This window comes from Stenella coeruleoalba (assembly GCF_951394435.1).
Source record: "Stenella coeruleoalba genome assembly, chromosome: 2".
NCBI classification, from domain to species: Eukaryota; Metazoa; Chordata; class Mammalia; order Artiodactyla; family Delphinidae; genus Stenella; species Stenella coeruleoalba.
This window is the reverse complement of record NC_137147.1, coordinates 90,153,201-90,171,254: the sequence shown is the minus strand read 5'-3', so window position 1 is coordinate 90,171,254 and position 18,054 is coordinate 90,153,201. Positions and strand designations below refer to the sequence as shown.

General features: G+C 41.8%; 1 protein-coding gene across 8 annotated transcripts in view; it reads left to right on the top strand.

Moving 5' to 3' along the window:
• The window catches only part of LOC307181968 (uncharacterized protein), a 192,283-nt gene that overhangs the window by 145,736 nt on the left and 28,493 nt on the right, over positions 1-18,054 (top strand). For 5 of the 8 annotated variants that reach the window (XR_013827088.1, XR_013827089.1, XM_079912957.1 and 2 more), the window contains exons 7-8: positions 8,093-8,202; positions 9,229-9,391. Coding sequence is in view for 5 of the 8 variants with exons in the window: in XM_079912957.1 (XP_079769083.1) it covers positions 8,093-8,202; positions 9,229-9,391 (273 nt within the window). In the remaining 3 variants the exon portion in view is untranslated. The remainder of the gene's footprint in view (positions 1-8,092; positions 8,203-9,228; positions 9,392-18,054) is intronic. The other 3 variants (XR_013827087.1, XM_079912959.1, XM_079912956.1) reach the window with 1 other exon arrangement.

Below are 18,054 nucleotides of genomic sequence, written 5' to 3'. Positions count from 1 at the left end.
GACATAGTACAACTTTTACCTTATTTTTGTCTGTTTTGTTTCTTTAAAACAGTACCTAGCTCATGGTAAGCCCTCCTATATTTGTTTAACAAAGAAACAAATGAGTGAATAATTGAATCCTCCTGGGTGAATTCAGTATACATCTAGCTGGCCCATTCCTGGCTTTGCCTGGGTCTCTTGAACTCCATGGCTGTCACTTGACTCACCTTCAGCCACCACCTGCCAACTTGCTCCATCTCAGAGTCCATGACCTCATATTCTCCCAGTTTTGTATGTTGTTAGACCCTCATCTCTTACCAGACACATAACCTTTTTGGAGAGCATTTTGGCAACATATATAAAGAGAACTAAAAATATTTTTTGAAAAATTTTTAATACATTTTATTTATAAGATTCTATTTATAAAAATATATCTTAGGGGGAGAATCTGAGGAAAAATATATGCAAAGACAATTTTAATTTGAATCTTAGCATAGAAATCTTAATTTTAATTTGAAACAAATCTAAATATTCATTAATTGGAGGGTATATAAATTATATATATTTATATATATACTCAAAAACACGATTAGATAAGTAGTTACTGACATGGAAAAATGTGTTATTTCAAGAAAGGTAAAAAAAAATCCCAGGTTATAAGATAGTAGGTATATTATTATCCCATTTTTATTGTTTATGAAGTAATACATATTAAATAGCATATACAAATGAATCAGTCCACAGAGAAGTAGTAGTCTCAAAACATGGTATTATTTCCTTGCTTCTTCCCTATTGGACTCAGACTGGTGGAAGGAGGAGAAGTAGGGGTGCTGGGTGAGACTTTCTAAGTTAAGAAATAAGAACACAGATCAGAAAAAACAAGATTGATTTGGTTGATTATATAATAGCTTCTTTATGTTCATATAGATAGAAGTTTCATATATATGTATATGAAGCTGTGAAGCACTTTCAGTAAATGTGACATGATTATATAAATACATCATTCAAATTAATAAGAAAGTCGCTAAGCCAAAACTGAGTAACACATATGAATAGCCAATTTTTAAAGAAGAAATATAACTGGCAAAAATCGTAAAAGATTATTCAAGCTTGCTAGAAATGAAATGTCAGTTAAAATTGTAATGATGTAATCTCCCCATTAAAATACTAAATTAGTAGAATATAGGTGTAACTATGTACATACATGTATATATGATGTACCTGTATAAATATAAGCATGTATATACACATGTATGTCCTTTCTCTCTCTCTCTCTCTCTCTCTCTCTCTCTCTCTCTCTTTCTTTCTGCTCTGTTAGGTTAAAAGTTCTACGAGGGATAAAACTATTTTGTGTGATTGACTACCTTATCCCAAATACTCAGCTCAGTGTTTTTAACTTAGTATTAACAGATATTAATCTCTTGACTGTACAAACGCCAATGAAATTGGGGTGAAACTGGTGTACACTTCCTATAATTGTGTCTTGCCAGTTTAAAAAGCCATTTCAGAATTCTTAGTATTTTATCTTTTTAACTTTTCTAGTTTCTGAACATAATCAAGTGTGTAGATTGATGCAATCTTTAAAAAAATTAATTTTTCTGATTCTAGTTTTTTAAATTATGCTCTTTCTGTTCTTTATTTAGCAGTGTAATCTACTTATTTACATCATGTTTTAGTGCAACTTACAAGAAAAATAACATGCCAGAGAAAATTGCATTGTAAATGTAAAAATGTAAATCAAATAAAAATCCCATTACAAGTCTCTGGTGAAGCTACCTCTAACATCAGTTACAGGGCAAAATATAGCCTAAGCAACCACTGCCTTGTTATGCAGACTATAAAATGCATTTTAAAAGTCTACAAAAGGTCAAGGTCTTTCTCTTTTTTTCCAATCATGTTGGGTAAATAGCAGGGCATTAGAATGAAAAACTATTAAGATTATGCTCTTTACTCTGGGATTGAAAGCTATGAAATATTGACAACACACATAACTCTAAAAGTGCTAGTCTTTCTTTTCAGCATTGATATCTGAGTGATTTGGGTTGAAAATATGCATAGATATATTGCAGTTCATTTGCAAATTGAAAGGGCAGATTTTAGAGAGAAAGCTACAAAATGGGCACCTGGGTATTGTGACCTGAGGGGTCCCACTCAAGCCAACAATAGAAATGCATGCCTTTGGGCAAATAAACATCTACCTTTGAAATCCTATGAGAAAGCAGATCTGGAGAAATACTACCAAAATGTGGCTTCTTGGGCATTTTTGCCATCATAAACTTTCCTTCACACTAAGGAAGAAAGGTGCTTCTTAATTCCCAACAGTGACCTAGATGGGTGGGAATGAGGGGGTGGGAGGGAGGGAGACGCAAGAGGGAGGAGATATGGGGATGTATGTATATGTATAGCTGATTCACTTCGTTGTACAGCAGAAACTAACACAACATTGTAAAGCAGCTATACCCCAACTTAAAAAAAAAATACTAGCCTTTCTACCTATTGCCTTTGAAAAGCAGACTAGTATAAGGGAGAAAACCACTAGAGTAGGATTTAGGAAAATAGTGTCCAAATCCCAACTCAGTTATATATCAACTCAATCAAGTGATTAAATTATGTGAAACCTTAGATTAAGGCATTAACTTATTAAACCTCAGATTACTCATCTATGTAACAAAGCTAATAATATCGGTTCCATCTGCCTCCCAGGGTGGTGACGTCAGTTCCGGTAGCATGCACGTCGTTTTTCTTTCTGCACCTTTTTTCACCCTTATCCACAGGATTTTAGATTTGACCTCAAAGTCAAGTCCTCCTCAACAAGCTAGCAATCCATCATTTACCCTTTAGTTAAAAATAACATAGACATCTGCTTTCTTAAGAGTATGTTGAGATCATGGCATGGAAGGATTGAAAGTGATTGAAAGTTTTAATTCATAGGGGAGATAGAAGTCATTTTGAAATATAAGGTATCACCCAAAGTAAGACTTAAAGGCCCTCTGTGGTTGATTTTCTCTGTTTCCTTCACTCATCTCTCAACAACATACGCATGACTCTCTAACTGATGTCTGCAGGCCTGGCCCTCTCCTAAGCTTTGGACTTCAAACGCATCTGGCCATCTTATAGGCACCTACACAGGTCCCCATCTGAGCTCATCAGTTCCCGTGTGCATTGCCACCAAACCTTTCTCAGTCCGTGGACATATCACTCTAGCCACTGCCCAAGTCAGAAAATTCAGAGTTATCTTGCATTCCAATCTCTCTCGGCACTCTTATTTCATGATCAACCAATCCTGTTAATTCTTCCTGAACCATCTCTCCAAGCAGCCCCTTTACTCTCTTCCCTTCACTGCCACTTCCCTACTTCAGATTCTCGTCATCCCATGCCCAATCTATTGAACTAACCACATAACCAGATTTCTCCTCCTACTATTTTCCATCCTGCTGTCATAGTGCTCTTTCTTAAAAACAACATTGTCCTGCTTTAAAGTATTCAGAGACCCGCCACTGTCTAGAGAGACCATACTTTTTAATACGGCCTTCAGAACACTCAAACCTCCCAGTTCGGCTTCCTCCTGGCCCCTCTGCCCCCTCCCAGTCTCATTTATCCTACACTTTAACCTTCTTGGCTGCCTTCTGTCTTCCCGGAGTGCCTTCTACCCTGTCCTAACCCTAGACCTTTGCTCATTCTGTTCCCTGGGTCTGTTCCTTCCCTGATGGAAATGTCATCTCATTTGAAAAGACCCACCTGGACTCTATACACCTCCCAACCCTAAGCTTTAACTCTCAAACTTTGGTTCCCCTTCCATGTGGTACCCACAGCATACCTATACCTTTATTCTTCAATTTACAGCCTGGCACACTTTTTTTTCTCTATGTTTGTCTCTCCACAAGACTCTGAGCTCCCAAGTGGCATGGGTTGCTTCTTATTCAGCTCCATATGTCTAGTGATTGGCCACAAAGCTTGTATTCCATTGAGTATTCAACACATGTGTGAATGACAAATGAGGGGACAATGCATGAAGAGTTCCTGGGCAGCAAAGCCAGCATGGGAGTTCCAGGTGGCATGGGCAGGACCGGACAGGGAGAAGAAAGGAGAAATTAGGAAAATACTGATGGCAAACTTGCCTTGAAATTTGTGGAAGAAGCCAAGCACAAATTCAGAGAGAAAATGTCGAAACCGCTCTCTCCCTTTTGTGACTCCCCATGCAAAGTTAATCCCACAGCAGGTCTTCTCAGCAAGGCACCCTCAATAGCTGCCTCTGTAATAGATAATGATACCAGGAAGCTACAAATGGGATTCCTGGCGAGAGACCTGGGCCTCTGCCTGCCTGGGAGCTTGCCCCAGGATGAGCCACCTGACTGCCAGGTAAAAATAGAAGAATCTCAACTTCTGTGTTTTCTCACTCTCTTCACAGATCTCCTAGGGCCTATCTCTTTTCATCTTTACACAGCTTGACACCTCCGTTTGGCAAACCACTGCTAGGCCTTAGCATCAAACTCCACTGGAGTTACAACACCGTACTTGCAAAGGCTTGAATGAATTTCTTTGCACTCCCTGTCTCTAGGGCAAATGTTCTAATTCCCTTTGATTGATGGAGAAAGCAGGGAGATTACTGAGGGGCCTGGTCAAGGAGATAGAGGACCAGCTCTAAATGTTCATTTAAATATGCTGACAGCAAAGCCAGGTGAGAGCTGAAAGTGGGTACATTTCTGCTCACAGCTCTTAAGTTCTGCTTCCTTTTCCTGGGATGTAAGACTGTGAAAGGAGAGTTGGTAAGGCCCTCTCAAACAGGCATTGCTCAAGGGCATAGAGCATTTTCTTCATTTCTAATTATAACCAGAAGAACAAAAAGTCTTGGCTTCAACGCTCCCATCAGGAAAAAATTGTTTCCAGCTTATAGATGAGGCCCCTTGAGTGGCCTGGGAAAGGCAACCCAGGCGGCTCCGAGCATCATCACACACCCGTTCTCTCAAGGCCCCTTCCTGCCCTGCTAACACACCGCTGGCTGAAAGTGATCATTTATACAGTTTCTGGGCACCATCCCAGGGCATTGCACAAGAAAACTCATCACTCTCCCTGTGATGTTGGGTTTCAGAGTTCCAGAAAACTTCACTGTCACTTCTACTTTTCATCATGCATCGCCTATTTTTCATAGATGCCCCCAAACCAAAGAGGCCAAAGAAATATTGATATTGGCCACCAAAGGCTCCTAGAGAAAAGGCAAATCACACGGACCCAGCCTTTAGACTGATTCAGGTTAAACTTGTGAGCAACCTCTCTTCTCTCTCTCTCTCTCTCTCTCTCTCTCTTTTCTCCCTGTCTCTCCTCTGGGTCAGACAATTGAATCTTAGCACTGGCCTTTACTGAGATTATTTGTTCTTTTCTATAGGGTTCCAAGCTCAACCCTCAACTCCGGCCAAATCACCGCTCTTAGCAACCACTGGGACCTTGTTAAACTAGTGTACAGTTCCTTGGATTACTTCCCAGGACCTTTTGAACACAGTTTTCTCCCTAGGCCCCCTCGATCTCTCAAGTCCCCCTTCAGTACTTTCTCTCCTCTCCCCTCTCTTGGCCACACTTAAACATCAGCTGCTGACTTCCTGGCCACCCGCTGTAGCTCATTTTCCTGCATTTATCTCATCCTGTTCCCTGATCCTTTCTTTTAAGCATCTCTCCCACTTCAGGGACTCACTACCTGACATTGCTATTTCCTCTCTTATTGTCCTCTTGTCTCAATCATTGATGACACATTGTATCTATTAATAATCATGTCTAAAACGTTATAGTCAACTGTTTCTATCTACCCAGAGAATCAGAGTACGTATGCAATGAATATAGAATTGGAAAAGAAGGCAATTTTCATTATAATCTTTTATTATTTTTTAAGGTTTATATTGTACTATTTGATCCTTTTCTGAGATGGCGTAGGAGGGTGTGGAACCAGGGAGCTTACTTAGACTAGAAGCCTGAGAATTATAGTATAGAAAAATCTCTTTTCCATCATATACAGATATTATTTAATTGATGATTATTAAGTGTTAAATAGGAACAAAACATAGATTTCCTTACAATGTTCATACTCCATAAGAAAATTTGATGAACCCCATAATGGAATAGGGTTTTGATTTTATTTTTTATGTGTTATTTTTTACCGTATTTATTGTTTCATTACTGTTTTTTTTTTTAACTCAAGTTCTGTGTTTCCTGGTTCATTGTCTCTCCTCCCTTGCTTTCTTCTTGGCAGATGTGAAGGTTGAGAGAACATTCTGGGTGGATTGTGTGACTTACATGATATCTCCTATGGTTTTTGTGACAGGATAGGCACTCAGAATGGGGGAACACTTTAAAAATGCCACAAATTTTCTTTCCATATAAATGTATAATGAAGAAAGAGCGATAGAGAGACTCATACACAAAGAGGACTGTGTACCCAGAGGGTATCTAAGACATTTCCTTAGAGCTTAATATAGAATATCACCTGCCTTTCAATGAATTGTTTATAGGAAAGCTTCCTCTTGAAGTAGACCTTAAAATTGGTATTATGAGGATAAAGAAAAAAAATAAAATAAAACCAAGCATGGTTCAAGAGTGTGTGTCCTGGAAATGTTCAAGGAGTAGACAACTTGTGATGATTTAAAGCATATGTTTTTTCATGAGAAAACTAATACATGGTTATTGTAGAGAATGTTGAGACGAAAGAAAGAAAGAAGGAAGGAAGGAAGGAAGGAGGGAGGGAGGGAAGGAAGGAAGGAAGGAAAGAAAGAAAGAAAGAAAGAAAGAAAGAAAGAAAGAAAGAAAGAAAGAAAGAAAGAAAGAAAGAGAAAGAAAGAAAGAAAGAAAGAGAAAGAAAGAAAGGAGAAAGAAATTAAGAAAGAAAGCTAGCATCTTTGTGCATAAATCTTTATCCAAAATTTCAAACTTGTTTTTTTTTTAGGATAGATTCCAGAAGGTGAATAAATTGAGCCAGAGTGCTGGAACATCTGTAAGACTCTTGACATATTTTGACAAATTGCTTTTCCGGGAGGTGGTATCAATTTACACTCCCACCAGGAGCGTATGACTGTATCTCACCTCACCTTTGCCAGAATAAGATAATTTTCAAAATCTTTGTTAATTGGATAAGTAAGAAATAGCATTCTTTCTTGGCTATACTTTGTATTACTTTATTTCTAGAGAAGTTGAAGGTTTTTCATTTTTATAAGCTCATTAGAAAATAAGATTTTTTCAAAAAAGAAAATCATGTGCAAATTGAGACTCTTGTTAACCTCTCTTATTGTTTTGCAAGTGTTGATAATAGTTTCAATGGATGATACAAAGGTCCTCCAAATAGAAATGGTAACTGTTAAATAAGCCCATGCTGATAGAAGTAGAGCCATTAGCAGTATGTATGCTTACACAACACCCTGTTTTGGAAGGGAACTAAAAGACTGGATTCAGTCTCTCCAAGTGTCTTAGATTGGATTCTTCAGAATCAGCCCCTGAGGGTTCATGTGAAAATGATTTATTAAGAAGTATTTCCAATAAAAGACAACAAGGCAACAGGGAAGTGGGCCTGGGACAGAAAAGAGGCCAGACAGATGTGAGATATCAAGCAAAGTCGAATGGAAGGTAACTATAGTATAGATAGGCTTGCTCTGCAGCCATACCTCACAGCCACCCAATCAGGGGCCTAAGGAGCTGGAGTATTTATTTATTCCTCCCCATTCTCAGTCGTTGTTGAAGGTGCTCAGGGAAAGAACTGCGGCGAGCCGTTTCTGACCGGCAGAATAACGAGCCGCCACACACAAGATTCTTCTCGTATCACACTTTATTGGAGCACAGCTTGGTTGAAGAAAGATGGAAGGAAGACCCCGCAATCCTATAGCAGTCTGCTTATATAGGGATTAAGAACATGTGTCGCTCTGTGATTGGCTTTCGCCGATGGTGCGATTTGTGAGCCAGCATCGGATAGGTCGCTACTTTAAAACCTCATTAGTATACTTAGCGCAAGCGCAGTGGCCACAGGAAGGATGACTCAGCTTATTTCAGCTTCCTGCCGCGTAGCAGTTAGCTGACCGCGCCCTACAAAGAACATAGACTTTTCCAGGCACTACTGACTCTCCACCCTCCATGCCTTTAGGCAGTGTGGGTTCCAGCAGCCTGAGGGCAGCCCTCTGTCAAAGAGATGCAGCAAAGAGATGCTGGCTACTGGAAGTGAAAACACACAGGAAGGCAGTGGTGCACAAAATGGTAAGAGGGATTTGAGGGTATCAGGGAGGAACACAGGATAGCATCTTCAACCCCTGGCATCCTGGGACTAAATACTGTTATGGAGAATAACTTACTTGACTGCCTTAGGCAAAGTCAATTACAGTTTGTTAAACCTAAATGGACCTATGTTTTCATGCCAATGGTGAGCCATAAAATGTGGAGAAGAAACAGTAAAGTAAAATCTTGTTCCTGTTTGTGTGTGTTGCTTGATGAGTGGGTGGTAACTTGAAAAAGAAACCCAGTGGAAGAAGAGTCTAAGAGGATGGAGGGAAAATGTGAAAGAAAAAAGAAAACTGATGGTAAAAAGAGAAGTGGGATCTGAAGGCCACTGATTGGGAAATGAATTAGGAGGCTGGGTGGCCAAAAGCAAACCTGGAAAGGGAGCCAAATAAGGAGTGGACACAGGCTATATCCCGGTGGCCACAGCAGGGTTTGGAGTTTCTTGGTAATATTTTCTGTTTGACTTGAAAAGAAAATATAGATATTGACTTAAGAAATTAAATAATGTATATATTTGGAACACTCACAAAAAGATTTGAATATTTTGTGTATTAAAATGTTAATATTTCATTAGGTTTATGCAAAACATAGATCCCCTAACATGATAAATAACTGGATATAATAAGAGAGGGAATTTCCTGGGATTGGACACTCAATCTCCATTTCACCCTCCTTCTATTTGAATAGATTGGAAATCTAAAAAGCAAACAAACTCTAAGGAACAAAACAAAACACATTTACATGAACCGAAAACATCTACCAAAACTTTTCAAGCTAGAGCCCTGGATGAATGAGTTTCTGCCCAAGAGATGCACTTGTGTGACTTAGAAAACAGAAGTAAGAAACACAGGATCAGCTTCAGGTTGTTGCCATCGGTTAGGAAGATTGTGGTTTATCTGTGGCAATTTCTGGAATTTATTCTCCAGCTTCCTGGAGGTTGAGAAACAGAGGTGGTAGCAGCAACTCTCTTGTTTTGACTCCCTGATATGTGGATAACATTTGTAGGTGTCCTTTCGAGGTTTCAAGGTGCCTAGACACTGCTGTGGAAAGGGTGGCAGCTCTGGGCTCCAAGCAGCGCGATCCCACAGCAGCCCCAGTCCTGCATGTCTCCAGAAATCATTCCCAAAGGCTCAGACTAGAATCTGCTGCTGCATCCTCCAACGAACCTGTAAGTATCCAATTACCTAAATACCCACTGTTTAAAGTACCTGGAGTGGTTTGCTTTTTACACTGAGCGCTGGCTGACCCGGGAGTGCACACAACGCCCCAGCCCCGCCCTGTGCCATTTTTAAGTAATAAAAGGAGCAGTGATTCTCTTCCTCTTTCCTCTCTGCCCCCTCCCTTCACATCCCTTCTCTTTCTAAACACTTCAATCCAAAAGCCATTATAAGCATCCGCAGGGTAGGAGGAGTCCTGGTGTGGCATTGTAGCCCATTTAGGGTGAGGAGGGCATCCAATGGGAGGGTGGTGGAAGCCGTGGTGTAGGCCATCAAAGCCACAGCAGGATAGGGAGTTTCCTGTGCAGAGGTATCAGAGACTCAGTGAGGTGAGGAAGTCATGCTTTTGGGTGTGTGTGGTGCCGGATGTCAGAGCCTGAAAAGAGTAAGGACACTGTCTATGTGTGTGCATGGCTGGGACAGGACGAGCCAGTACTGGTGGTTGGACAGAGTGAGAAGAGCATCTGCAGGGCGGCAGCATCAGCGGTGGCCTGATATGGGGTTGTTGGAGCCTGAGACAGGAGGAGGACATCTGTGTGAGTGAGGGGTGTGTGAGGGGGAAGAGGCGGGTACAGCCCAGCACGTGGAGTCAGAGCCTGAATGGGATAAAGAAGGCATCCACGCAGCAGAGGGGAATTAATCCAGCAGCAACAGGATGTTAGATACAGACAGGGGGATTGAGCAAATAACTAAATGTTTTAAAGATGATAGGAGCAAGATTTCTCATTGTCAGAGAAGGTAGTTGCAAATACGAAAAGAGAAAAAAATTAGAATGAACCCGGTGGTGTTAGATTGGAATTGGAGATATTGATGTGAAATCATAGTTTTTGATAGATATATATACAATTGGGTGTAAAGGTGTGACATGCAGATCTTCTCTAGCTCTAGTCACAAAGAGAGTCTGAGAGCAGCCCAATAGCAATAAACACAGCAGATGTCTAGATCTTGGAAACTAAATGCCATTCTCCACTCAAACGGATCCCTGAAGAAGCCCCAGAAATGGGACAGAGAAAGTATAAGTAATCCTGGAACACTGCATTGTGCCAGAAAGTACTGATGTGCCCGATGAATGATGGGGACATGTCAAAGGACACAGAACATAGCCTGAGGGACTCCCATTGAACAAAGCTAGGACAATTTGAGCATCTAAATAAATTATGATCATAATGGAATATAAACCGCTGAATAGAAGAGGCATCTGTGAGTCCATGCTGATATCAGTAAGCCAATGAACAGGTTGAAAGTTTGATGAAGAGTAGAAATCAAGGCTCAAAGTAACTTCCTACAAAATACTTATTAAATACAAAGGAAAAAGGTAAATTTGCAGTGGAGAAGCTGGCAGACACTGGAACTGGCAGACAACTGATCAGCTGATTATCACTTGACCATCAGTAATGTGATGTTAAATCATGTTGCTCCCTAATTGAAATCATGTGCCACCTAATAGGATGCAGTGAAAAGAACCTAGCATCACTGTGTTGTCATTCCTGTCAAAACCAAAGATGCATAATCGGAATCTAATCATACAGAATCCTCTAACAACCCCAAATTGAGGGCCGGTCTACAAAATAACTGGTCTGTAATTTTAAATGTCCAAGTTATAAAAGACTGAACAGATGTTTCAAATTAAAGAACACTAATGACACATGATAACTAAATGCAACTTGTGATTTCAGGCTGGTTTATTTTGCTATAAAGGACATTACTGTGACAGCAGGTGAGACTGGAATGGATCTGAGAATAAGATGGTGCTAGGTATCAATGTTACTTTCCTTTTTTTTTTTACTTTCCTGGTTTTGATGGTTGTATCGAGTCACATAGGAGAAGGTCCTTATTTGTAAGAATTAGATCCTAAAGCATTCAGGAGTGATGGGGCATCATGTTAACAAGTTACTCTTCAGTGGTTCAGAAAAAACCATTCTTGTGCTGTTCTTGAACTTTTTCTGAACATCCGAGGTTGTTTCACACGTACACAAAAATAAACAAACAAACAAACCCCAGTTGTTTAGAGTATCGTGATCTAGACTCTCAAAGAAGGAAAGGTACCAAGGAAGGCACAGGGTCACGGAGGCACAGAGAAATAAAGAGAAGAATTTCTTCATCCTTGGGTAATGGCAGTGAAGTGGCCAGAAGCCAACATGGAGGCCTCCATTCAGGGGGCCTCAGTAGGGGGTCTCTGAAAGGATAATACAGCACAGAACTGGACAGTGCGTGGGGCTAGGATTTACTGCTGGTTAGACCCACTGAGTCTGACTCTGGTGGGGGCGTCAGCGAGTGTTTTAATCACTAAACCAAGGTCCTGTTGTCACCACTCATCACATCCCAGTACCTCTGAGAAGAGCTCCCCCATCCTTGTCACCTTGGCAGTGCCACGTGCAGTGCAGACCCCACAGAGGCCACCTTCAACCTTGACGCATGGTGGGCAATGCAGGTCTAACACCTGCTCAGAAGGAGCCTCCATCATTCTTACTTGACTCATTCTTTCTTTGCTCATGACCTTCACTGCAAAATTTTTTGTCTTGTTCTGGTTCACATTCTGCCTCATCCCTGTGGCTCTGGACCTCTTGCCACTCCTGCCTGCAGCCTTAGTCTCTGTCTTTGCTGTATTTCTGGTCCTGATTGCTCTAGGAACAAACCTGGTTATCAGTCACATGCTAGGCAAAGAGATTGACCTTCCTCTTTGAATGCCTCTTCCCGTTGAGGGAAACCAGAGCAAGTATCTCTGCTGGAAGGGGTCCAAGAGATCCTTTAGCCCAATTCCATCATTTCACAGATGAGAAGCCGCAGCCTAGAGAGGCTACCTGATGTACTGGTGGTGACAGAGCCAGGAGCAAAGCCCAGGTTTTTAGTCTCTTGGGTCAGTGTACAGACTACAGGCTGTATTGGGGTGGAGATGGTGGTGGCAGAATTTAAAAAATAAAAGTGGAAAAATAGAAAAGGCCCTCTTAAAGGAGGCAGAGAATTCAAGTCCAAAGCTTGTCAATTTGATCTAGCAATGAATAAGGAGTCACTACAGAGGGATGATGTATTTGAGATGGTTTATGGCATTGATTTATTAACACAGGGTTTCTCAACTGGTATTACTGCTACCTGGGACTGGATAATTCTTTATTGCGAGGGCTGCCTAGTGCACTGTAGGCTGTTTAGCTGCATCCCTGGCCTCTATCCATTAGATGCAATAGCACCTCCCCAGTCTTGACTCTCAAAAATGTCTCCAACCTTGCCAAATATCCGCTGGGGTAAAAAATCACCCCTAGTTGAGAACCACTGGTTTAATGCATGGATTGGAACCAAGGTGCCCTGGAGAAAGGAAGCCAGTAGGAGGTTACTAGAGTTTCAGTTCACTGAGGTGGTGCAGCCAGTGGTTTCAGATGTCTGCTTCAGGAGGCAGACCGCCTGCTTTACATCAAGACCAAACACCAGCTATGTGGTTGCTCCTGGGCTCGCTAACATGGCAGTGATATTAATACCTATCTTTTAGGGTTGTCGTGAAAGTGTATCTAAAAAACACTGATAGCAGGGCTGGCAAATAGGTAGATGTTGGATGTGTGAGGAGAAATGGAGGGAAAACGAATAAGCCTTGACTGAGTATGTGACCCGAGAACCAAGCCCTGCAGTGATGTCAGGGTGATGCCCCCCCGACCCCCCAGGGTATTGCACCAGGTGCTGTGAGCAACACATCTAGACCATTCTAAGCGGTCTATTGACTAATGTATTTGCTGTCTAAGGATTTGATGACTGATTGGTAAATTCGAATTGTGGGCATTTTAGTTTCTACCGAAAGGCTGACAGGTCAAATTTTAGTAAACTTCATGTTGTATGAAAATAGATGAATCAAAGGAAAGAAATCCAGTCTCATCTTTGTTTCAAACACGAAAATAGGTATGGAGGTACATATTTATTTCAAGTGAAAAGAAAAATCACAACAATTGCCTGAAGCCCTGGCAATTCAGGACCCGTTCTTCTGTGATCTCTTCCGGCAATTTGCCAGAAAGGCTTACACAGAAATGTTTCCTAGTGCCACCTGCCTTCCACTCACCACCTGTAACACTCTGCAATTCCCGCAACTCCCCGCGTTCACGGGAGCCTTGAAGTTTCAGCTTTCTTAACCCCGTACTAAACCTACCACTAATTACAGTATGCAAATCCCAGACGACTGTGCAATAATGTTATGATAACACTCTGTGCCCTTGTTCTGGGTCTTCTGGAAACATTTTGTGGGAATGAAAAAAATCCCCCGGTGAACCACAGCGCGGCTGAGCTCCAGTGGCCTCTAACATACCACTGGTGCACATGAAAACACTCCAGCGACGGACAGGTGAACAGGTTTTACTTGGCTCCTGTTTGCTCTCCACGTTTGTATTGTTTCCTCTGCCAGAGATACGCACTTATCTTATTTTCCCATCCTCAAGATTTATGACTCTCCCACCAAGAGGCCTCTCTCCCTCTTGCAGCATTCTTTTAAATAATAATAGTAATAATCCCCTACATTTATAATACTTTATATTTCCAATGCAGTTTCACATATATTAACCCACTTGCGGTATTGTTTTTGCCTCAGAAATGGCTATCAGCCTTCTATAGAATTTCTAATTTCATTCTGAAACCCTGCGATCCTTTCATTTTGCTCTTTTAGCAACGTTATATGTTGTTCAGTTCGCAAGGTTCAATCTTAATTAAACCAAGTTCAGGATCCAAGCGGAAGTGGCTAGCAGTGAGGGGCAGATTACTAACACCCTACGGCACATTCACTCTAAATGTAGACGCTACCCTTAGAGTCTTCCAAATGGAATCACAACCTTATAATTAATATTTCCTGTCCTCCCTCCCTGTGTGAGATTGTCTGTCCCCATGGCATTTCACAGTATCTGCAAGTATTTATTCTTTACAGAGTGTATGTTACCAAATGTGAACCGAGAATAGCAAGACCACGCTTTTCATTTTTCCTGAAGAGACAATTAAAAACTAAAAGCCAAACTCTTACTGTATAATTGTATGTAAATATATGGATTCTCCCCCGCAAAGTCCCTAGTTTAAAGAACCGTATTTTTAAAGTTAAAATATGTTGATGTGTGTGAACCCGAATTCTAGTATAGCAATACCTGTGCATGGGAACACACTAGTGGGTGTAGAATGGAGTTTTAAAGCACCATGAAATTTTGTAGATCAGTGTGCAAGGTAATGTCCATTTTGTTTGACAGCAGTATATCAATATGCATGAAGACCTAATACGAGGATAAAATTTACTAACAATTTGTAGCTTTTCCAAGTTTTCTCCGACCAGATTTAAAGGCACAGAAGAAAAAAACCTCAGTTTCCAAAAATTTAAGTTTCAATGTCAGGTGCCAGGAATTCCATATTCTGCTATGTAACAAATGTCTAATGTCTGAGAGGGAAGTGAGAGGAAGTAAAGGAGGGGGAGAGAAAAAGACAGCAACCACCTAGGCTGAAAGTGAGCAATGCTGCTTAAGGCTGGTGTACATGTTCTCATGTGTGACCCTAATAAAAGTGTGTTTTATAGCTGACTTCAGTGGGATAATTAAGTGCTCAGATGTCCCCATCCATATTTGCCAGTTGAAGGTATATTTGATAATTGGCTTTAATAGTAAGTTTGCATAGTAGTAACCGAGAGAAGAATTTGTCTAGCTGTGGATTTTTTCCTGTGAAAACCACGTTTTGGATGAACTAACAACAGCTGAAATTGTGATGAATCTAGAGCTCTAGCAGAAGCCCAAAGCTACTCAATCCATCTGTAGTTAAATTATCTAGTTCCTGGTCAATAGCAGGCGACATGAAGCCATCGTTAAATGAACCACGTACCCTAATATCGTACTTGGAGAGGTTTATGGTCATTTGAGATGAGATAGCCATCTCTGTGACTGGCATGTCTCCAACTATCTATGCATCAAAGACTTATGCATATCTATCCCAGTCATTTGCTATCCTAGTGTGGCTGTGCCTTACAGAATTATGAACACCTGTAGCCCTCTCATATTAGGTCAGTACACATCACCTGCTGGTTAATAGCTTCCCAAAGAGGTTCTTGATGTCCCAGGAGACTAGCAGTTCTCTCATCATTGGGAGGCTTGTTGGAAATGCAGTCTTGAACCCCATCTCAGACCTCCTGCATCAGAATGTGCATTTTAATGAGATTCCCAGGTGATTCAAACGCACTTTAACATTTGAAAACCATTGCTTTACACAGTGTTTCGCACCTCCCTTTGGTCATTATCTTTTAAATCTGTATCAGGGCAAAGGACGCTAAACAGATCCTCCTGTCACCTGCTCTTACCCCACTTCATTAATGCCTTCATGCAGCTGCCAAGGCACAACTCCAGCGATACAGGAAGTGCACATCCAACCTCCCCAAGCCTTCCTGTGGCTTTCAGAATTAAGCCCGGACTACTCAGCCCTTTCTGGTCTATTCCCCATCTACATTTCCAGCTGCATTTCTTAACATTTCCAAGGGATGTGAGAGTGACTTGGGCAAGCATAGAGGTGGCTACTCTAAATTAGAAGGTCCAAGAGGTCTTCTGGAGGAGGAGATGGTTGAACTGAGACCCAGATGACAAGAGCTCACTATGCCCAGAACCTGCCTCCTTCTTTTTGCACAATCCATTGCCTGCACCTGGAGGAAATGTGCTTACCTTACTCTGCTTCCTGCCTCAATTTTATATGCATTCTCCCAGATTCAACTGAAATGTCATTCCTTTCCGGAGAGTCTTTTCTGAGCAGCCCTGGTTCACATTTGGGTTAGTTCCCTTGCTTTGGACTTACATATATGTCAGGCTAAAATGGCACAGTGAGGGTTTGAGTCGCTGGAGGCAGAGTTTGGGTTACAAGATATTTATTCAGGGTCAACATTTGTGAATAGAGGATGAAGGAAGCAGGACTGGTCTATGGGCACAATCTGAGGAGTTATGTAATGGAGTTATGTAATGGAAGAAATATGGACTGAAGTCATGCAGATTTGGGGCCAATCAAAATCTCATGCAAGCCGAAAGTCTGGGGAAGCAGAGAAACTTCTCAGTCTGCAAAGAGAAGAGTAGAGAAGTCAAAGTCCATGGGGTCCACTTAGAGACAAACAAGCAGCCTCAGTTCTTAACCTACACCTTTTCATCCCTGAGAGCGGCTACTGTAAATGAAATTGCCCACTTGGTTTAGCCTATCTTGAGTGGAGTTCTGTTTGGTGCAATGAAAGGGTCCCTGGCTAAGGTATTAGATGACATGAATATACACCCACAGGAAAGTAGTTCTAGAGTGAATTTCTAAGCCTCTTCCATCCACAGCTGGCCACCCAGGTCCAGCTACAAGTGATCCAGATGTGGAATACCTCCAGAAGACAAGGGTCAAAGTACTGTTAGCCTAGAAAATTCACTTGGGTCTGCTTCTTTTTTATAAAACTACCAGGGGATTGTGAAACTCTAAGCCTTAGTGTACACTTGCATATGGGAACATCCTGATTCATTTTGAACGTCTGGAGAGAGAATCAAGGTTGTAAGGTTGAAGGGTAACAAGAGAGTAGTAGACCAGTTGTCTTCTTCAAATTATGTTACAAGGCTTGTGAGTGCTTGCTGTGTATTGTATAAAAGAGGGATTTCCATGCCAGCAGATCTGGCCAAGCCTGATGTCATTGACTAGCAAGCATGACCAGTACTGCTGCAAAAAAAGATGATGGGGCTTCCCTGGTGGCGCAGTGGTTGGGAGTCAGCCTGCTGATGCAGGGGACACGGGTTCGTGCCCCGGTCCGGGAAGATCCCACGTGCCACGGAGTGGCTGGGCCCGTGAGCCATGGCCGCTGAGCCTGCGCGTCCGGAGCCTGTGCTCCGCAACGGGAGAGGCCACAACAGTGAGAGGCCTGCGTATCGCCACCCCCCCCCCCCAAAAAAAAGGTGATGAAAATGTGACTGCTGGTATTAGCTGGGATTTTCCCAGCAAAAGTCGAGGTGAATCCACCTGGAATTGCCTTGATCAGGGAAACTGGGCTATTCTTTGGCATATCTACTCTACTTCTACAGTTTTTATAGACTTTTTGTTCACTGATAGAGCTCTATTCACCTTGCCTTCACACATGTGGGTGTTCGGTGTTTGCTGGTGAGCATTTAAGGTCATGTTTATATATTCTGGTCTTGCACAGATGTGTCTAGGGATTGAAAACTTGGGGATTTCATTATGCCTCTCTTAATGACTAGATATTTATTGACTAGATTAATTAACACATTGTATATTCTTAGGCAAAAACATCTCCATTGTCAATGATATAATAGTTTCATGGGAGACATTGGAGTCATTCATTAAGTTACACCTTTACCCTTCTGGAACACAAAAATGATTCTAAACTATTATCCCTGGAAAATCACACTAAATTACATACATCAAAAGACTTAGGGGGAGGGCTTCCCTGGTGGCGCAGTGGTTGAGAGTCTGCCTGCCGATGCAGGGGACACGGGTTCGTGCCCCGGTCCGGGAGGATCCCACATGCCACGGAGCGGCTGGGCCCGTGAGCCATGGCCGCTGGGCCTGCACGTCCGGAGCCTGTGCTCCGCAACAGGAGAGGCCACGGCAGTGAGAGGCCTGCGTACCGCAAAAAAAAAAAAAAAAAAAAAAAAGACTT